At 37.2% G+C, this 23145-nt stretch overlaps 1 protein-coding gene across 1 annotated transcript in view; it reads left to right on the top strand.

The window, feature by feature from the left end:
- LOC135071104 (uncharacterized) overlaps positions 1–22954 on the top strand; it is a 53639-nt gene extending 30685 nt beyond the window's left edge. Inside the window, exons 5-9 of the mRNA XM_063964867.1 lie at positions 16328–16461; positions 18397–18744; positions 19391–19514; positions 22190–22256; positions 22689–22954. Coding sequence (XP_063820937.1) covers positions 16328–16461; positions 18397–18744; positions 19391–19514; positions 22190–22256; positions 22689–22701 — 686 coding nt within the window. The 3' untranslated portion in view covers positions 22702–22954. The remainder of the gene's footprint in view (positions 1–16327; positions 16462–18396; positions 18745–19390; positions 19515–22189; positions 22257–22688) is intronic.
- Positions 22955–23145: the final 191 nt, after the last annotated feature.

Here is a 23145-nt window from a genome sequence, read left to right as displayed (position 1 = left end):
AGGTGTGGGATTGTTTAATATTAGGTTTTCTGTCGGTAATTTATAAGAACCAAACCCTTTATTATGATAAGGTAACCTTTTATAAATTTTATAGTTTCTGTATAATGTTTGTTTGCTGCTGAAACATGGCTTAAAGTTGTGTAAACTGTACACAATATAATTAGTTGTCTTAACATTGCAACGGGGCGTCTTAGCTAGCTCAGTCTGACACCCCGCTGTTTAGTACTAAGTCCCAGTTCGCCTTCTGCGATGAGGGATGTGTACCTATCCAGGATGCCTACAGGGATATTTGACCAAGGAAACGCACAATCAATAACACAATGGCACTTTATAATCTAGGTTCCACAATGGTTTACTTATTCTAGTTTCACTGACTCTAAATCGCTATCGTTTAATAATGAGCAAGTTTACAAGTACTTTACAAGTTATATCACAATTTACTAATTACAACAAGAGGAATAACGACGCGCCCGGTTCGCGTCCCGTTAACTAGCTTTCGTATCCGCGAGAGGGGCGGCGCCCTGTGCGAGGTTTATCGAGTGTTAGTCTGGATACTTATAACTAGGGGGGTAGGATGTGGTCCGATTAGCTCGAGCCAGAGACCGAAGCCTCAATAGTGAGCGCGACCACTGGGGAAAGGCGTTGGACCTACGGGGCGAGGGGGTGTGAAGTTCAGGAAGGGTGGCAGCAGGATTGCTACCGCAGGTTCGGGATGAGTATCTCATGCACTACTCGGTACGGACGAGAACCGGTTGGCTATCAACGATAGAACGTCTCGACACGACGCTTTATGGCAAGCCGCGGATTAATGACGAGGTATCGGATCAAGCCAAAGTCGAACAGTTAGTGTTAGTAGGGAACAATGTGGATAGCTATTCGCTAGGGACTCTTTGCAATGCAGCCGAGGGAATGATAGACGCGCGCGCGAACGTCTGGCTGTTACAATGGCTCCCGAGCGAATGCTAGGCGCCCGCGGTCGCCGCCGTCTCTTATATTAGCTCGGTCCGTGCGGCGTGCGGCCGCGCAGCCGTAGGGTTGTCAAAATCTCTGTGCTGGGTGCTAGGGCTGTCGATGCGTCGCGGGGCGCGTCACATCCTCCCTTGTTTTGGAGATTTTTACCTGGAAAAATCACAAGTCTGGTACATAAAGGTTCTACATGAACAACTATAATTCATGTTAATAATAAGTTATTTTTGGGTAACTTCATAACGAGTAAAAATTAAAATATAAAACATGACTGAACTTGTACTTTATCATTAGCCCAATAATAACTCCTTATTTAAAACATGACAGTGCATTTATTTACTTATAATAATATTAGCTAACTTGGTCTTGAAACAATGTTATTGAGATACCTTTAATTTTTTTTGCTTACAATGAACTAATTTAACGCTAATTTTAGCTAACTTAGTTTTGAAACAATGTTATTAAAATACCTTTAATTTTTTTTGCTTACAATGAACTAATTAAACGCTAATTTTAGCTAACTTAGTTTTGAAACAATGTTATTAAGATACCTTTAATTTTTTGTTTACAATTAACCAATGAACTAATTAAACGAGTTGTTTACTTTGTTGTTACGAGTATTCAATTTAAAATATTTCTTTGATACAATAATAGTATGCATGGCACTTGTTGTTAATATTTCTAGTTTACTAGTTTAATTATTTAAATTACTATACTCAGAATAGGCATCTGATTAATGTTAATAATTTCTATAATTATTAAAAGTTATACAAGACAATGGCAGTTAAAGGGTTAAGTTTTAGTTACAATAAACAATATTTCCTAATGTAAATGGAATGCAGCTTGGCGCGGCGCGCGAACATTAGGCAGGTAAAATCTAGTTATGAATCATCTAGCGAGCGAGTGCCGGCCGTGGCGAATAGAAAAAAATACGTATCACTGATAATATGCAAATGAGCTCGCTCGGTGAATCGTTCTTACAATGTTTGTTTACTACGAGTATTTAAAAGTTATCGAGAAACTGGTAGTACTATTGACGCGTAGCAAACCGGTTTGTTATTTATGTGAGTTTAGGTTGCGAGTTACGAGTAGGTAAATAACAATGCGATTTGCGTCAATAGTTATTTAACGAGATTAAATAGAACACTTTAACTATTTAAATTATACAGGGTTATTATCTAATGATAATTAATACTTATAGGCTATTGGTATGTGATATTTAGCGAGATTAAATTCAAGAACTGAATGATTTAGATCATACAGGGTTACTATGTAATGTTAATTAATACTTATATATTATTGACTTGTTTTTAAATACTGAGAAAGTTACTTTAACGAGAACTGACTAGACAATTACTAAGTACCTACTTTGTATCTATCTATTAGAAACCTAACTTAGGTATAAAGTTAAGCTACGAGTAAATGTTACTGGCCTTGTTTAGCTGGTTCTGGATTTGGCCGCGCCTCTTCTTTCTCCCCGGCCGCCTCCTGGTCTGGTCCTCGGCTCGGGTCGGCTCCTCTCCAGGGCCGGACTCGCGCCAGTCCAGGTCTTGTGGGTGGTCGACGGTGTCGACATCGAGGATTTCGGTCCAGTCTGTGGACCGGTTTGATGATTTGGGTAGTGGTCTACTCGGGTCTGTAGACACTGCGCTCCAGGGTTTGCGTGCGTTGTTAACTTGGCAGGTTTTGCAGTTCTTGACGTACGTTGACACATCTCTGTACATACCGGGCCAATAATATCTCTGTGATATTTTGTTCAGTGTTTTCGCTGTTCCTAGATGGCCTGCGGTTGGTGTATCGTGGTTTTCTTTCAGGATCTGGTTTTTTTCATTGTTGTTTATGCATAATTTCCAGTTTGATGATGTTTCTGTTCTCGGTCCGTATGCGTGATTTATTATTTTCTTGTATAATTTGCTGTTTGACATTTTATAGTCCTTATTTCCGGTTTTTTGTATTTCTTGAATTTTCTTTTGGATCCAGTCTTCTTTTGTTTCTTGTTTTAAGCGTGATACGTGTTTATTTATTACTTCTTGACTTTTAGGGTTCCGTGAATAGTCTTTTTTCTTGATTGGTTTTTCGTGTGCTGGTTTGATCTTGTGTTTTTTCTTACTTGTCGGTATTTCGGCCATTTCGTATGTGGGTACGATGTTGGTTTCTGTACTTTTTCTTGTTGTTGTTCCCACTTGTTCCCCTTGCTTGATATTATCTTTGGGCCATTCTATTTTGGCTCCTATTCTATTTAATATGTCCATGCCGATCAGTATAGTCGTGATTTGTGGATGATATAACACTTGGTGGTTAATTGTTTTTCCTTTTATTTTTATTTCCAAGTCTAGTGCTTCTTTAATTCGAGTTGTGTGCCCATCTGTCATGCTAGCTGTTATGCTTACTGTTTTCGGTTTCAGGTTTCTTTTTAAGAATTTCTTGTACACTTGGTCGTTGATGTATGATCTTGTGGCGCCGGTGTCTACGAGTGCTTGATATTTTTCGCCTAGTATCGATACATCTACGAAGGGACGGTTATCTTTAATTTGCGGACTTGTGTTCATTGTCATGGCCTGTGTGTACTCACTTGTTTTCTTACAACACTGTTTACTCATTTTGCCGATCTTGCCACAACCGTTACAAAATAGTATTTTCTTATTTCTGCAATCTTTCATCGAGTGTCCTTGTTTTCCACAGCTCCAGCAGCAAGTATTTGTGTTGTAATTGTGTATGTATGATGCCGTCTCCTTGTGTCCTTGATTTGTGCTTGTTTCGTGGTGATCATTTCGTGGTTCTCGTTCTGTGAAGCTAGTTTGACGTTCTGCTGTGACATTTTCATAGTCGTTTGCCAGTTGAATTAATTTGCTTATCGAGTCGACTTCTGATTTCTTGATATAAAACTTGTATTTTGTGTTCATGTTTTCGTAGATTCTATTTAGTTCTTCTTCTTTTGACATTATTGCGTATCTGCGCATGAGTGTTTGAATTTCAATCAGGTAGTCTGTGAATTTTTGGCGGTAATGTTGCCTATAGTTCACTATTTTAGCTAACAGGTCACTGTCACGGCTCACAAATGTCAACTTGAAGAGTTCTATGAATTCGTTCCATGTAGTGAACGAGTTTTTGTTATTTCTATACCACAGTACGGCCTTTCCTTTCAGGAATCTGGGGAGCACTTTGAGCACTTTATCTGGCTTGACCTCGCCCGATGACATGAGTTCGTCCAGTTGCTCTAGGAACTCCACCGGGTCGTTGTATGTATCGAAGCTTAGGTTCCATCTGGATGTTATGTTTTCGGTCTGATCCATGGTGTACGACATGTTTGGTTCTTGGTGCATCTCTGTGTCTTCAAAATCGGTTTCTGACTCACTGTTTTCGGCGGATTTACTGGCGGACTGGATTGGTTGACGGGATTGCTTGGTTCTGAGTACTTCTGTGAGGTTCTGTCTCAGTTCTTGTACGGTTCTGTTCTCCGTTTTTATGTTTCTTCTTTTGCACTCGTTCTCAAGTTCTGTCTTCTTGAGTTTGTATATCCAAGATGTCGGTTCTGACATGTGTGATTATCAATTTGGTGCGAGGTTTTGCTTTCCTTTTTGGTCTTTCGCTTCTCTAGCGATCTGGTGGTCCCTGTAGGTTCCGTGGGTTATTTAGTTGGGCGCCATTGCAACGGGGCGTCTTAGCTAGCTCAGTCTGACACCCCGCTGTTTAGTACTAAGTCCCAGTTCGCCTTCTGCGATGAGGGATGTGTACCTATCCAGGATGCCTACAGGGATATTTGACCAAGGAAACGCACAATCAATAACACAATGGCACTTTATAATCTAGGTTCCACAATGGTTTACTTATTCTAGTTTCACTGACTCTAAATCGCTATCGTTTAATAATGAGCAAGTTTACAAGTACTTTACAAGTTATATCACAATTTACTAATTACAACAAGAGGAATAACGACGCGCCCGGTTCGCGTCCCGTTAACTAGCTTTCGTATCCGCGAGAGGGGCGGCGCCCTGTGCGAGGTTTATCGAGTGTTAGTCTGGATACTTATAACTAGGGGGGTAGGATGTGGTCCGATTAGCTCGAGCCAGAGACCGAAGCCTCAATAGTGAGCGCGACCACTGGGGAAAGGCGTTGGACCTACGGGGCGAGGGGGTGTGAAGTTCAGGAAGGGTGGCAGCAGGATTGCTACCGCAGGTTCGGGATGAGTATCTCATGCACTACTCGGTACGGACGAGAACCGGTTGGCTATCAACGATAGAACGTCTCGACACGACGCTTTATGGCAAGCCGCGGATTAATGACGAGGTATCGGATCAAGCCAAAGTCGAACAGTTAGTGTTAGTAGGGAACAATGTGGATAGCTATTCGCTAGGGACTCTTTGCAATGCAGCCGAGGGAATGATAGACGCGCGCGCGAACGTCTGGCTGTTACAATGGCTCCCGAGCGAATGCTAGGCGCCCGCGGTCGCCGCCGTCTCTTATATTAGCTCGGTCCGTGCGGCGTGCGGCCGCGCAGCCGTAGGGTTGTCAAAATCTCTGTGCTGGGTGCTAGGGCTGTCGATGCGTCGCGGGGCGCGTCACAACATTATCCACCTATCTAGATAGTTTATAACTTTTAGTGTCAAAGCTAGACATGTAACAGTTTTGGTTTTCATAATCAAAATACCTAGTAAAATATTGCATTTTAATGTAAAAACGTGTACTTATAATTATCTACTTTAAAATTAAAACTATGGATAACCCATATTATAGAGGTACGAAAACGGCCCAATGGTGCATGTTCTCTTGCGATGCCTATAAAAAAGGTGTAAATTAAACAAATGACATAAAAATCTGAGACCTAAATAGTTCTGGACATATGGGATAAGCAAGAAGAGCTAAAAAACTTTGTAAATGTTGCCTGTGTCAACTGTGATACAAGTACGAGTACCTACATTATACAAAACATTTATTAATAATGACTTTTAATTGTAGTCTATAATAAATAAATAAAAAACAGGCAAACTCATCGATAAAGCTCCATTAAGGCGTAATAGCCGGGGCCTCTTGTCGCACTTGCTCGAGATTTTTCTGTGCCTTTATTGGGAACAAGTGCCTTTTAATAGGCGAGCCAGTCGCTCATAATTCTGTTTTTAATATTTTATTCTTTACAGGACCCGGAAAAAGAATAAAAAGTAAAACATCGAACGTAAATTTATTTACAAAGTCAATGCGAAATATTGAGTCAAAAGAATATTTTCATTTTTATATTCAAGCTTTTATTTAATTTGCAATGTTTCTACCTATTAAGTTTGATTCAGATCTTTTAAACTGGATTAAACCCACTTCCTGACAACTGAAAAAAAATCATCATAGCAAAGTTTTTCTTTTACATTAAAGTAACTTGCATTAAATTCACCGACGTCTTTTGTTTTTCAGATACCTAACAGTTTATTAGTCAATGATACGGAAATCAGGGACAGTGAAAGAGTTGAAAATATCGATAAATCCGTTAGTAGAGCTGTAGTAAGAAGTGAGTTCGTAAGTTCGTGACAGATCACTTGACGAAAACAAAGTTATTATGTAGCCATGCATATAAATAGGTTATTCCGCGCTGTCCTCGCATTCGTTTCTCCGCGAACATCCGTAAATTTGCGTCATTCTGACTAAAGAATTGGAATTCCTTTGTTTATTATTTAGTGTTCAAGTTGGGATGCAACTGCCTATACATATACATGCGATACCTAGTTAATATACACATTTGAAAGACACTGGAGGATAACTATAGCTAATTCCGGATTTCATATTTCATACAGAGCTAGAATTCAAAATTTTCACATTGCCCTAATTCGTCTACTTAACAATATGCACACAAAGCAAAACTTCATCCTGTCATTTTATTGGGTAGTTAATCCACACTGTTCAAAATGAAATAACAATACAATGCGCTAACACACTGCAAAGTTTTAAATGGAGTGCGTTTACTCATTGGACATGATCTAATCTATAGACAGAATAGATTAAATGAGCATTGTATGGTAAATTCAGGACGGTGGTTTGTGGTTGCACAATGTACCAACTAATGCTATTATTGACGCACCTTCAATAGGAATCGTACAATACGCGTCATTAGAGTCCGATAAGACAATGTAGATTTATTACAGTAGGCCTTTAGTGACGATGTTTACATCTAGAGGTTCTATTCCCATCTCTCGTTTCCACCGCTGCAACTCCAGCCAAGATCTACAGCTTGTCCGACAATAAAATTAAAAACCCAACCAGTGAAAGTCAAGTTTGTCCCGGGGGAAAGTTAAACTGTCACTGAATCAGCAACGATATTAATCAGAAAAACATAGGAGTTCGAAGTAAAGGTTCGACTTCCCTTTGCAAAGCGGATCACAACAGGTAACAAACAAAGTATAGTAACCTTTGAGAAAAGATATACACCACGGACAGTAAACATCAATTATATCCACAGGTCATTTAAATGAGATTATTGCAATCTCTAGCACTAAAAAGTTTTTCACTCTTTACCTGCTTCCTTAGATAATTTAAATTTTCAGATTCCGATCTGGCGAACTATATTCCATGAATTTCGTATTATTTAACATGAACGTGTATAAATGCATAATGAAGTTGTTTACAAAAGCAGTATTAATTCACATTTTAGTCAATGACACCGCACCGGTCTAAAATTGACTCCTATTGTTTCTTGTTTACTGGGACTTGATGGGTTAAAGCGAGTTTATAAAACACCTACATTTATTTCTGTCACGTGTGTTATTTGCCACAAGAGAGCCTTCTGCATCTTTTTGCCACATTCACCATTCACCGAGGAAAGTATCGAGGCGAAATTGAATTTGCATTATAATCGATAAGATGCCGGAGCCGATGAATCTGTGCAGCTGGATGTTCAATATTTAATCGGAGGAAAGTGTCGTGGGTAAATCGAGTTTGCATCTCGTTGCAGCAATGATAGTTTGTGTTATCGATTAGATGCTACTTAGAGCTGGCTTAGAGGAGTTAGCTGCCGCAGTGAACCTCAAGCTGTGGCTTGCGGCTGGTTAAACTATCGCAAACCTAATTAACTATGCGAAGTAAAAATCTTTGCATATTTGTGCCATTGTCTGAATCTTTTCCTAAGATGTTTGTGACTTTACTCATCTCATCATCATAATTTAAGCCTATGGTGTATTATATGTAGGTCTGATATTTAAATAAAATGCTGCTTTTATTATTAACACTTGGGGTTTTATTCTTCGTAAGATATCACAACTTGTACAACCAACAATGTCTGCCTTTCGCTTCTTCTCAGTTAAGATTAAATATGGCCGCCGCAGTGTTGCCAACCATTACATCATATCCCTTTTCAAAAAAAAAATTACAAAAAAAAAGATAATTACATATTATGCAACTACAAACTTAAACATTTATATACTTTAACATATATCAGACTTATATTATGTAACATTGTTTATGTTTTACAAACAAACTAAGACTTAAGTTTACTTACTTATATTGTCACTATGTACTTATACTTCTATAAACATAAAAGTTACTATCATTGTAGTAACTGAATAATTTCTGTAACTGCACACTCATAGATAAAACAGTACCATCAGATTATTGAGAGCGAATATGATATGAGGTTCTAGTATAAATACATCCATTACAATCCTTGACTACATAAGATCTATAATTATTGTTACATATCACTATACCTTGTAACCATTGGTCACTTTTTGGATCTTTCTTAAACCATATCTTTTGGTTTAACTTAAAGCTAGGTTTTTCCTTTACATTTCTATTATAGTTTCTTATATTTCTATTGTTAGTCTTAGCCATCTCAGTCTCTACATTATCATTCAACTTTGGTATTAAGTACTTATAAGTGGATGGTAACTTTGTTCTTAAATTCCTGTTCATCATCAACTGTGAAGGTGTGAAGTGCGTGCCTGATACTGGTGATGATCTATATTGTAATAAGGAAATCCTAAAATCTGTTTTATCTTCATTACACTTTTTTAACATTTTTTTAGCTATCTGTACTCCACGCTCAGCCATACCATTTGATTGAGGATATCTTGGGCTAGAGTATGTAAATTTAAAACCCCATTCACTAGCAAACTGTTTACACTGTAAGGAATCAAATGGAATGTGATCTGCTACAATTTCAGATGGTATGCCAAAGCAAGCAAATATATCTATCAATACATTAATTATAGTGTTTGCAGATTTATTATTAATTAATTTTATATCTAGCCATTTTGTAGTGTAGTCATAGATTATCAAATAACTCTTCCTTTTAAAGTCCATAATGTCAATGCCTATCTTTGAGAATGGTAATTTAGGTACATCATGTGATAGTAAAGGTTCTTTAGTGTTGTTATTCTGGTAAGTTTGACAGATAATACATTTCCTAACCAGTGCTTCTATGTGTGAATCAATATTGGGCCAATAATATAAAGTTCTAGCCAGTTGTTTCATTTTTGTCATTCCTAGGTGACCTTCATGCATTTTATGTAGGAGTTTTAATCTAAGAGAAGTTGGAACTAATAATCTATCATTCATGAACAAGAGTTGTTGATCAATTGTTATAATGTCTCTGAATTTATAGTAATGTTTTAAGTTATCTGGTATGTTTTTATCTGGCCAGCCATTCTGGGTGAATTCTAATAATTTTGACAATTCTACGTCTTTAAATGTTTCTATCAACAATTCTTGTTTTTGTTCATCAGAGCACTGTAAATAGTTTGCAAGACCTATACAGTGTATTACCTCATACATGTAAGACTGATCATCGTCAGTTTCCTCTAAATATGAACGAGACAATAGATCTGCTATATGCATTAAACGACCTTTTAGATATTTAAATTCAATATTATATTTTAACAATTTTAGTTTCATTCGTTGCAATCTAGCTGACGGAATTTCATGGATACCTTTCTTTAATATGCTCTCTAAAGGTTTGTGATCATTAAGTATAGTGCACTTTTTACCATAAATAAAGTAATGAAATTTCTTTGTTGCCCAGACAATACTTAGTAACTCTTTTTCTATTTGGGAAAAATTTCTTTCTGCACTAGTGAGACTTCTTGAAGCATAACATACAGGTTTTCCATTCTGCATTAAACATCAACCCAATCCATCCTTACTTGCATCACATTGAATTGTAATTGGTAATAAAGAATTAAAATTTTGCAATACTGGTGCTGTACTGATACACTTTTTAATGTTATTAAAAGATTTTTCATGCAATTCCGTCCATAACCATGTCACATCTTTTTTCAAGAGGGTATTTAATGGTGCTGTCATGTCAAGTCAGCTAGTTTATTAACAAAGTTTCTTAAGTAATTAATCATTCCCAAAAATACTTGCAGTTCTTTTTTGTTTAATGGAGTTTTAATGTTCAAAATGGCTTTAATTCTGTCCGGATCAATTTTCATTCCCTCTTTAGAAAAAATGTGACCAAAATACTTTACTTCACTCAGCTTATATTGAAATTTTCTTTTATTAAATTTAACATTGCTTTCTTTTGCTCTTTCTAGTACACATTTTAATATTTTATCATGTTCAATTTCGTTTTCAGCACATATTAACAAATCATCGCAGTATATTACAACACCAGGTATGTCACCAAAGGTTCTTTCAGTGTATTTTTGGAAAATTTCAGATGCTACTGACAAACCAAATGGTAATCTGAGAAATTTGTAACAGCCAAAGGGAGTACTAAATGAACATAAGTCTGTTGATTTTTCTGTTAGTTTAATATTATAGAACCCATCCGATAAATCTAGTACTGAAAAAATTGATTTATTACTTAATTTGTTTACTATTTCATCCAAAGTTGGAATGAGGTGAAATTCTCTTATTAAAACTTTATTTAAGTCTTGAGGGTCTAAACAAATTCTCAAATTACCATCACTCTTCTCAATTATGACAAGATTACTTACAAATGATTTTGGATGTTCAACTCTCTCAATAATCTGATTTTCTTCTAAACTTTTTAGTTTTTGAGCTAGGCGATCCATTAGTGCCTGTGGAACTCGTCTTAATGTGTGTGTTAATAATAAATCTGCAAACACTATAATTAATGTATTGATAGATATATTTGCTTGCTTTGGCATACCATCTGAAATTGTAGCAGATCACATTCCATTTGATTCCTTACAGTGTAAACAGTTTGCTAGTGAATGGGGTTTTAAATTTATATACTCTAGCCCAAGATATCCTCAATCAAATGGTATGGCTGAGCGTGGAGTACAGATAGCTAAAAAAATGTTAAAAAAGTGTAATGAAGATAAAACAGATTTTAGGATTTCCTTATTGCAATATAGATCATCACCAGTATCAGGCACGCACTTCACACCTTCACAGTTGATGATGAACAGGAATTTAAGAACAAAGTTACCATCCACTTATAAGTACTTAATACCAAAGTTGAATGATACGTGGGACACTATTTAAGTTGTGAGCCTAACTATGAAAACAAAGTAGTTTATTATTAAAATGGTATTGATTGCGTTTATTGGTATTGTCTTTCATGATTTATGTACTTTTTAATGTGTCCGAAACACTTTTCATAGCATTTTTTCCACTCAGCTTGAGGCACCTCCAAAGCATGGTTTTTGACCGCACCGGCAGTTGCTTCTGGCTACATAAATCGCTGTTCACGCATTTAATTTTAATATATGGGTACCAAAAGAAGTGCCTAGATTCCGATCAAGAATTTTGTAGCGTTGGACCTGTTTATTTCATATTTTGAGTGTTCAAATAGTCAGTTGTTTGACGAGACGTGTAAAAGCTCACTTTTTCGTCACGAATGGCGATTCGACTATGCTGGTCAGTTTCCCTTATTAAACTGAAGACTTTTGAAAAAAAAGTAGCTGTTTACTATTAAGAATTAGCCATTCTTAATTTCTCTAGTAACGTTTCTGTCATATAATCGGATATTTCGGAAAAATAGGCGACCGTAAGTTTCAAAGTGTTCCGAGCGCATGGGACTTTTGTTGGAAATGGTTCATCTTAAAACACCTCCATAGTCGATAGCTGTTTATTTTCAGGATCATTATGCATAGATCCTTAATTCGTCAACTGTCACAATTTTAAAAACGGCTTTTAAAGCTTTTTAAACGTATTTATCAAACATTTTCAAGGACTAAACGACTCAAGCGTCCTATTGAGCGTTTAAAAATTTTTGGGACATCCAGTGAGAAAAAAACGTATTAACCATAATATGGTCATACAATATTTTATTACTGCTAGTGGAATTAATGCCTAGGATTATCTCAATCCTATGATATATCACATGACGAGGTTTCTCTTCCATTTTTCTGACAACATCAATGTTTTCCGCCACTATTAGTCATTTTGGACGACTTTCGCAAAGTTCACTGGTGAGCCAATGACATACAATATTATACTTCTTAAACTAGCGTTTTACAATGGTAAAGGACAGATCTTTATCACCAAAAGAGAAATTTAGCTGACCGCTTCAGTTTTGTATTGATTACCCACGTCGAAAGTCATAATAAATCTTCGTGCGTAAATTTCCGCAAGTCAATTCCATGTTTTTGTAGAAAAGATAATTTTCAATTCAATGTTAATAGTACAAAACGTGCTCAAATGATAAAAAGTTTTGAATGAGGTTGTAGTCAAAAATGTCAAACTTTTCATTAAAAGTATCAGATGTCGTCTAACAACACGTTATGTTGTCGAGGCTCACAACTTAAATAGTGCCCTAGGTAATGTAGAGACTGAGATGGCTAAGACTAACAATAGAAATATAAGAAACTATAATAGAAATGTAAAGGAAAAACCTAGCTTTAAGTTAAACCAAAAGATATGGTTTAAGAAAGATCCAAAAAGTGACCAATGGTTACAAGGTATAGTGATATGTAACAATAATTATAGATCTTATGTAGTCAAGGATTGTAATGGATGTATTTATACTAGAACCTCATATCATATTCGCTCTCAATAATCTGATGGTACTGTTTTATGTATGAGTGTGCAGTTACAGAAATTATTCAGTTACTACAATGATAGTAACTTTTATGTTTATAGAAGTATAAGTACATAGTGACAATATAAGTAAGTAAACTTAAGTCTTAGTTTGTTTGTAAAACATAAACAATGTTACATAATATTCCATAAATAGTTAAAAGTCTGATATATGTTAAAGTATTAAATGTTTAAGTTTGTAGTTGCATAATATGTAATTATCTTTTTTTTTTTGTAATTTTTTTTTTGGAAAAGGGATATGATGTAATGGTTGGCAACACTGCGGCGGCCATATTTAATCTTAACTGAGAAGAAGCAAAAGGCAGACATTGTTGGTTGTACAAGTTGTGATATCTTACGAAGAATAAAACCCCAAGTGTTAATAATAAAAGCAGCATTTTATTTAAATATCAGACCTACATATAATACAAGGCCGCCGCAGTGTTGCCAACCATTACATATGGTAGTCCCCTGACTGTCGTAAGGAAGGCTAAAATGCACGAACGGGTCCGATTTTTCCATCAAGCCGCTGTCATCTATATGTATTCAAGCTCGCTGGTCCATAGAGTGACGACCTGTACTAATAGATCAGTTTATTTAAAAATAGCTTTATCATTCACCAAAATTTTAAAGAAAGTTTCTGGATTAGGCGCAGTGATTTAATTCAAGGTATACTTACTCGGGTATAATAACACTAAAGTATAAATCTACATCAATCCTTACCAATGACATTCTTGAGTTTTGAATCGAGTCTTGAACTTAGTTTGTGTACGAGTCTCGTTGGTGGTTGAATCGAGTTTTAAGTTCTATATTTTGTAAATACGAGTCTCAGTGATGGTGGTCGGCTCACCGCGCAAATCTCAACCGCGCGGTTTGCGGTGGGTCGTGCGCTCAGATCATAGATTCCCTTCTATGATCTGAGGTCGTGCGATTGCATAACGTCCCAGCACTAACGCCGTTACGAATGAAGCGGGGACCAAAGAACTACTCGTAGGTACTGCTTTTAAGATCGGCGTTAGTTGTATCTTTAAAATAAAAGATTTAATTATCTTGCGAATTCTTTAACGCCCGTATTCACAAACATTACTATGAGGTCTCACAGTGCCCGAGGATTCACAGGGTGACACACGAACCAATCACAGAGCTCTATTCAACGCTGTGTGTTCGATTTGCTGCTTCACCTAAGCAAGCATCGTTTGTGTATATGGGCGGTATATTTCATCAAAAAGTATGGACCTTGGAGAAATAGAACATAGGTAGACCAATAAACAATAGTCAATAGATCTGGCTGCCACTTGTATTTTTCTGGGCTCAAAAATTTAAATAAGGACTAGTTGTAGCTATAGTAACAACTTTTAGGTAAGCATCATGTAGGTAAAGTATTTCTTAATTCCTAAAGTAGGTTATTGCAAAAACAAAGGAGCTTTTAATTAATTAATGGTATATTGAAAAACAATTGTTTTCTTAATGTTCGATGATCGGATAAAGAACCAAAACGTAAACAATTCTAAGAAATGAAAATTTCTGATTAAATGCTACCTACTATTTAAATAAATAAGGAAAATGTTGTATTTGGTGTTTCAGTATATTAATCAATCTTTTGTTTCACATAGTAATTAATCTCTTTTGGCAAATGTGAACTTTAATTAGTAACTCTATGTGCGTTATAAAATGCTGTTTATTTCCCTAACAATAAAATAAACAATGCTGAAATCTAATTCGTAATTCAAACATTTAACAGGTCGTCCGAAGGTGGCCCAGCAGTTACAAATAATAATAGGAACAATCCCCCAGCGCCCCCTACAGTCCTAAATCGTAAATCAGAACTATTGTTGTGCAATAAATGCGGAATCGAACACAAGGGATGTTTGATTAAGGTTTATCTTTGTTAATTTACGATTATTGTCGCGCCAGCCTCCAAGTGCGCCGTTGGCAGCCCGTGACGTCATAAACGCTAGGTGACGGGAAATGTAATTTGTATAGGTAGGTAAGTGCTCTGAATAATTAGGTTGTAGAGATCCCCGTTTGATGTATTTCTCGAGGTAGCGGTAAACAGGCAACCGTACCTACAGGTGCCAATAATGTAATAACGTCCGTCAGATAGCTACAAAACAGATTACGTGTAACGTGAACTAATTTTGTAGTTTGCATGAGATTAGGGGACCGGTTTCAGGAATGTGTCGGGTATCCTCGTACTTATAAAGTGTAATAAAAGGTGCACGTTGTTTGGATATTCAACAGCCAATGTAAATCTTTTGAATTAGATTTATTATTTGTATGCGATGGCTTTGAACCTTTATTCAAATTGCCGAAGTTAAAACGAAATAATAAACTTTCTGCATCGCACTTGCAAGGGTTCCGCGTTTGTTTACTTATCCGCGCGGCTTGTATAAAATAACAATATAAGTTACAGGATCGTTGGTAAAGAAAGCATTCTTAATTGTTTGTTTGAGAAAGGAGGGCGCCTTTGCCAAAATCTTGAATTAAATAAACACTAAAAATACACCCGCGACGGCCAAATTAAATGAGGTGCTGGAAAGCTCCCTGCGTTCCCATTAAGTAGAATTGGCAAAAAGCGACAGAACAGGAATGTAAACACTTAAAACTTTGCTCGGCGCCGAGTTCCGCCGCTTCGCAGTAATAGAGGGCGCTGCTAGCAAACAAAAGCACGCCGAGTTTTAGTTTGGGCGGCCATTTTGTCTGTTCGGCGTTTTAACCGCTTCCTACAAAATTGTGGGGCAAAATGGAAACGCGTATGAAAGATGAATATGCATCGCGCCGAGTCGCGCGCGCTGCCGCGCCACCCGTCGCGCTCTGAAACCTGCACACTCCGCTCAGTTATTTATTGCGATCAGTATTTTGCTTATTCCCTCGTGATTTGAACTGCGCTGACTTGTTCAGGTCGCTCATCGCTGCCATAACACAGACGATTAACTTTCCAACGCAAAGCTTAACTGCAGTGCTAGTGGATTGCTATTATTGAATCTACGCGCAATACTAATGGGACTTCCCCAGTTTAACATGTGCTGGCTTCCTTTGATTGAATAATAAAGCGATTAAATTAAGCCAGTTACGTGCAAGTGGGATACTCAGGCCCTATTTTCAATTATAAATGAACGTATTAATGAGTTCCTGAAGTTGAGTTTAGTTAGATTAGAAAGGATAATATCGTGTTACTGTATTGTTCAAATTGTGTTTTATAAGGTACAGTTAGCGTCAAATAGTTTTTGTAACCCAAAGTGGCCAAAAAGTTTTTAACTCAACCAAAGACGTGTAAAGTTGGAAGTCACGAATTTATTTGACGCTGACTGTATTTTTTATCAACTACCTACAATAATTTATCTATTTGCAATTTTTTCTAAGCTCGATTTAAAAAAACATATATTTTTGTACACAGAACTGCCGGATACAATGCCGAAAGTGCAAGCGCAGAAAAGTTGGTATTCGGCGGGCGACATGTTGCGCGCCAACTGCACCTCGCCCCCCGCGGACCCCCCCGCCAACCTCACCTGGCTGCTCAACGGGCAGGAGGTAAGAAGGGATGTTATGGATATGAAGTTTCGGTTATGGATACGGTTACGGATATTCGATGGTAGGGCAAAAAAAGAATGAGACATGTATAGGCTCCTTAAGAGCATTTGTCGATTTTTAAGTACTAATTTAATTAGTCTACTACACAAATAAAGATAATTTTGATTTGATTTGATTAGAATAATATTATACCGGTTTCGGTTACGGATATGAAATAATTTCGGATAATCCGAAAGTTTCGGATAATTTCGGTTACGGAAACCTATTAGAATTTTAAAAATGTAAAATTCAAGTTACAAGATGCTGCGCGATCCATAATAGCCACTTTATGTACTACTAGCGGCCGCCCGCGACTTCGTACGCGTGGATCCCGTTTTACCCCCTTCATCTATCTTACGCGGTTTAGATTTGTTCATACAAATGTTTTTTCCCGTTAACTCCCGTTCCCGCGGGAATTTTGCAATATCCTGTTGTAACTAAGCTTTAAGTTTACTAAGGTATGCCAAAGTTCAAGCGTCTAACTCAAGCGGTTTAGATTTTTCATACAAAATAATTTTCCCGCTAATTCCCGTTCCCGTGGGAATTCCTAAGTATCCTATAACCTGCCCAGGAGTATGAAGAATAATTGTACCAAGTTTCGTTAAAATCCGTCGAGTAGTTTTTGTTTCTATAAGGAACATACAGACAGAAAGACAGACAGACAGACAGACAGACAGACAGACAAAAATTTTACTGATTGCATTTTTGGCATCAGTATCGATCACTAATCACCCCCTGATAGTTATTTTGAAAATATATTTCATGTACAGAATTGACCTCTCTACAGATTTATTATAAGTATAGATGACGGCACCTATAATAATGGTAAAACAGGCGGGGATATCAGATTATGCCAGGGAATGTCAGACAAGTATCAAATATTAAAAATCATTAAGCTTTATCCGAAACTATCAGAAACTTGAATCGGCTACGGAGATCGATAACATCCCTTAGGAACGGCCGTCACGTGTAAGGAATTTAAATCTTAAAGGCTTAAGTAATTTAACAACAAGGAAAAATATTAACAAAAATATTTTCTTTTCACAAGCTTTCAATTCCAGTACCGATTTATTGTTTAAGCAAAATTTACCTTCAAACTCGGCTCCAACTTCAAAACCCTAGTTTCAAAACTCTGATTGCTTGAATTCTTGAGTTTGAATCTAGGTTTGAGTTATAGTTTCTGAATACAAACCATGATATTTAATATCAAAAATTCGTCGCGCGTCTGCTCGTACAATTACCCTATTCAGGAGGTCTTCGAAACATGTTCTATAATGTCTGTCTACGAAATTAAGGTAACTTAGTTGTGGTAGACTTTCAAAACTTTTGTACTGATCTGATTTACCAAGAATATTGGATTTCTAGTACCTAGAAAGTGGGTTGCGAACTTGTGAAATAGACAGTTGTTTATAAAACACTTGTCAATAAACGGATTACTGCTAAAAGTATATTTAATTAATGTGAGCGAGCAAGCTTCATACCCTGAGGGCTTCGCACCAATTATAAATAATTAGCCAACCCCGGGACCTCATCCTGCATGAATTTAATATGGCAAAGCCTACTTGTGTTTTTAGTTTTGCATTCTTTTGTTCGAGAAACATTGAAGCGTTTATTAAGTAGAGATGTAATTGAATACGTGTTAACGTGATATTTAGAAATTGTACAACAATTACTTTAATTAAGAATGTATCTTATGACTTTGGGAATGTCATCGTTAAATGTGAGTTTATTAATCTCAAAAGATATTTGACGCCTGAAATAGATACTTAAAACTTTGCAGCACTTTATATTGCCACTAGACTCGAAAGCGCTGTATTAAATGTGCCGATCACGTCTTTTGTTTATTGGAATCCAATAAAATTTGTGACAAGATGTTAACCCGTCAACCGTCCACAGGTGAAAGGACTCGACATCCCGGTGCAAGAGCTCCCGTACGCGAGGAAGCCTGTAACGGCGGACGCGTCACTCGAAGACGCGAATAGAATTATATTCAGTCCATGGGACGCAATCTCAGGGTTCGACGAGACGACCGACAACGTAATAGACATTCCCGGCAATATCGCCAGCATACTGCCCTCGGCCGACGTTTATACCGATCGGAAAAACAAGGAACCAACCCGCCTCACGCCCGCGCCCGGGCAAATAGCAAATAAATTGAACATTAGCACTGAAGAAGAGAAATCTAATAAATCATCCTCGTTCAGCCAGCTTGTTATGAGAGTCAAGTCCGTACATTTCCGTAAAGTAAGTAATAACGCTTTTTAGAATTTGTTTGTGTGTCGATCCGAAACGAAGCGGAATCGAAACCTGTATTTGACAGTGAATGAAATGAAATTCACGTCGATTTGCTCCGTTATTCGCGTTATTCACAGTAACTGTTTGAATGGCGTATAATTTTATGAGTTCACTTATTACATAAACCTTGTAAAAAGTTATTAAATTTTAGATGAATAGCTATTTTTCCATGCAATAAGCATAAAATGATTAAAATGCTTACATGTTGTAAGTTTCCATTTTGGTTGATTTTTTATTTTATTTTTATCTCAAAATCGCAACATTTTGATATTGACAATCAGAAAATACTTGTAATAATTAATAGTTAGCTTATTCTTTAGTTGCTACTTAATCTATTGTTTAACACAGCTGATAACTCATCGAATTAACGATTACCTACTCGAGACACTTCTAGAGTGCCTAGATGTTCCTAAATACAGGGACGTATCAACGTGACGTGTGTGACGCGTTTGTAATTCTGACCCTACCTACCTGTTTGATTTTAAAGATACTTTTACGATGCAGGTACATTTGAACGTGACTCATGTTGCGTGATGTCTTACTTTGCGATTTAGACTCTATCCTCTTTGACTTTAAAGATATTTTTGCAATGCAGGGACGCCTGAACGTGACGTGCGTGGCGCGGGTACTCTCCGTGTGGTCTGCCAGCGGAGTTCTCCTCTTGGATGAGGAGCGGCCGCAGATCGCGCCCGTTATGGGCTCCCGGGACTCTAACACAGGTAAGAGCTAATCATCATCATCATCATCATCATCATCATCATTTCAGCCACAGGACGTCCACTGCTAAACATTAGCCTCCCCCAATGATTTCGACATCGCACGGTTGGTAGCGTGAGACGTCCACCCACAAAGTGGACCGACGACCTGATAAAAGTAGCAGGAAGGCGCTGGATGCAGGTCGCTACCAACTGTGAGAAGAGCTAATCGTGTGATTAAAAAAATTGTTTCGTGCAAGTATATCCTTACAAAATAAAATAACAATTAAAATATCAACAGGACACAAGCAAAAATGGCATCTTGGTATAGATTGGCTTTATAGTTCTCCAATCTAGGAATATAGAGCAATCTAAAACCTTAAGAGGCAATCATGTAATCGACTTTTCGTCTTTAATGCTTTACTTTACGAAAATTGATATTGAACTTCAGTTCAATTATCTCAATACAGTTGTCTCAACAATCTAATAGTATCTTTTTCATTTGATATATTGATATAAATACATATTATTTTATATACTTACTTTTAATTGCGAAAAACTATTAGCAGGATTAAACTTCTAAGGCCCGATTCGACCAAACTTTTATCCGAAAATAACTCCTGGTATAACTGGCACATTGACAGTTTCAGAATGGGAAATATGTCAAAATGTCTAATAATTGACGATTTATTCTGAGATTAATATTTACTCTTTTTTGGTCGAATCTACCTGTAGCTTAGGTACGCGACGCGTGACGTACTCTTTGGGCTAAAAATAACACGTATGCGTGAACATAATCTTATATCACAGTAAATACTACTACTATCTACTAACAAAACTTGATTGTCAACTGTAGTATATACCTAATAAATAAATAAATAAATACATCACTGGTTCCATCGAATGTCTATTAAGCTTGCGCATATCACGTGGAAGAAAAGGAACAAAGTATAATTTCCTGAAAACATTTTGTATTACTCCGTAAACTTTGCAAATTGTGTTAGCTCACATGTAAAAGGATTTCAGAGAATCAAATAAGAATAAGCGTTTTGCCGTCAAAATAAGTTCCAAACGACACAAAATCGTATGCGCTGTGTATTCCAATGACCAAAATACGGAACATATTTATTCGTGTGTGTAACTAGGACGACGGTTCCTGGAAATATAACACGGGCGAGATCACCGAGAACGATTTTCACGTGACACACTATCCTTCCGAATTGCACGCTATATGGCAGAGCCTGAGGCTGCTAACGCTTGCGGAACTACAAGTTAATAACTCATATTGGACGAAGTTAGCAGGTGGTAGCAAGAAATACTTGGAAAATATCAAGGGTCGATGAAATAATACTAGTAATTGAACAATCATTATTAAGGAATTGAGGGAAATCAACAAAATTAAATTATGGTGTAATTTGTAAGTTGGCGAGTAAAGACGGCATTTTTATAGCAAACTCGCTCTTACAACTAACAACATGCTACACTGTTTAGCTTGATGTGCCATTCTGAACAAGTTTTTATAAAACTGGCCAATTTTATGTTCACGCAAATCATCAGTGTGGATTGTGATATAAAATGTCTTTCGATGAGTGCGTAACACCCAACGACACAGAGAAAAAAGTGTCACTCAGAGACCCATGCAAATTCACGTTAACGCGTCCATCAAAGCCGTCGCTTGCAACTCCGAATCAGCTCGTGACAGATCAAAACATTAACATGAACAATAAAATTGCTGTAGCACGATTCTCAGTGCTACGAGCTACGAAGCTACGACGTACTACGTGTACAGGGTGACTTTGAAATCGTTGGCATCCTTTTAAAATAAGACTACTCATGATTTGTCTCATATTTGGGGTATGCACTATGTAGGTTTTCACAATGAACGGTCCTGCGCTGCCCGCATCCAGGCTCTTCCCGCGACCTTTACCAGATCGTCGGTCCACCTAGTAGGAGGCCTGCCCACGCTACGTCTTCCAGCCCGTGGTCGCCACTCGAGAACTTTCCTGCCCCAACGGCCATCGTCTCTACGAGCTATGTGCCCCGCCCACTGCCACTTGATTTTAGCAATTCTGCGAGCTATGTCGGTTACTTTGGTTCTCCTGCGGATCTCCTCATTTCTGATTCGATCACGCAGGGAGACTCCGAGCATAGCCCGCTCCATCGCCCTTTGGGTGACCTTGAGCCTTCTTATGAGGCCCATAGTAAGCGACCACGTCTCAGATCCGTATACCATCACTGGCAACACGCATTGGTCAAATACTTTCGACTTGAGACACTGCGGTATTTCGGACGTGAGTATATGGCGAAGCTTCCCGAACGCTGCCCATGAGGTATCATGAGTAGAGTCTTATATTGAAAGGATGCTAACAATTTCAAAGTCACCCTGTATGTCGTAGCAAGAAATTCGTAGCATTAATAACTCTCTCGTTGTCATACTTGTCTCAAGAAAACTGAACAAACGATTCGAACCTTTCATGAGTGGTCCTCAGTATTCAAACAAGGTTGATTGATTTTAGCGCTATTTTTCTGTTTACTTTACCCTTTTTACGCTTGAAGTATCAGAGTTTATATCTGAGAAAGATTTCATCGATATTTGTTTGTGTAAAGCGCGGATGATTGTCCGGTCGAGTGGGCCCGTCACATCGGCGGGCCGTTCTGCGTGACATGCTTAATGGCATTGACGTTCGTTTGTTTTGCAGGCCGCCGGTGGAGCCCGCCGCGGGTCGTCGCCTTGACTGTGCTCAACTGTTTACTGTACACAAATTGGTGAGTTTTTTTTCTCAGTACATTTTTAGTGAGGTTTATCAGTAGATTGGTTGAGTTTCATTTGAGGCCAAACTTGTAGATTCTGACTATGCACGAGTTAGTTGGAGTGCTCCTGACTATACTGTTAAGATTGAAAAAGATAGGATTAGTCATTTTTAGTGAAAATAACAAAACCGAATAATAACTGAAACTCAAATTGGTAACTTTGAATGACAATACAATTATACTATGGCAATATTTATCTATTTTAATTTATAGTAGGTAAAATGTGACCATTAAATGCGTTCCGAGCATTAATTGAACATAATTTGTGCGTAATATAATAAACTTGACACGATTTAATTTATTTGCATTATGAAACCAAATTCCATTATCAAATAAAAAAGAATGCATTATTGCTTGTAATCTTATCAAAATTTGTGTTTGTTACAGGTCAATCCGATGATCTGAAGACTAATCATCATTTTCTCATCTAAAATCAGTGTTTAGACTAAAGTTTTAGTGATTGGAATGATAAACAATGAAAATAAACGGATTTTATCAGCAACGTGAGTTGGATGTAGTGAATTTTATACTTGTAAATAGTTTTATATTAGAACTTCTAAGAGAAATAGTGATGTTTTGCTTGACGAACTTTTATGTGTACGTACTGTTACTTCAACATAAAACGTAAAATAAAGGAAATCCCTGTTTTTATATTTCTTGGTATATCATTTTTCTATTCCTATTATCCTTCAGTGAGACGCACTTAGTATAAGTATTATAATCCAATTTCATAAAGTTTTTTCAAAACTTACCGCAGATTTACTAATATAAATGTTTGCGAAGCTTGGGCAAAACTATGCGGATACTAATTTCTAAATTATTTGACTACCAATAGTTGCAAAAG

The sequence above is a fragment of the Ostrinia nubilalis genome, chromosome 4 (genome assembly GCF_963855985.1).
Source record: "Ostrinia nubilalis chromosome 4, ilOstNubi1.1, whole genome shotgun sequence".
NCBI classification, from domain to species: Eukaryota; Metazoa; Arthropoda; class Insecta; order Lepidoptera; family Crambidae; genus Ostrinia; species Ostrinia nubilalis.
The sequence above is the reverse complement of the archived record's forward strand: the minus strand, read 5'-3'. Positions and strand labels throughout refer to the sequence as shown.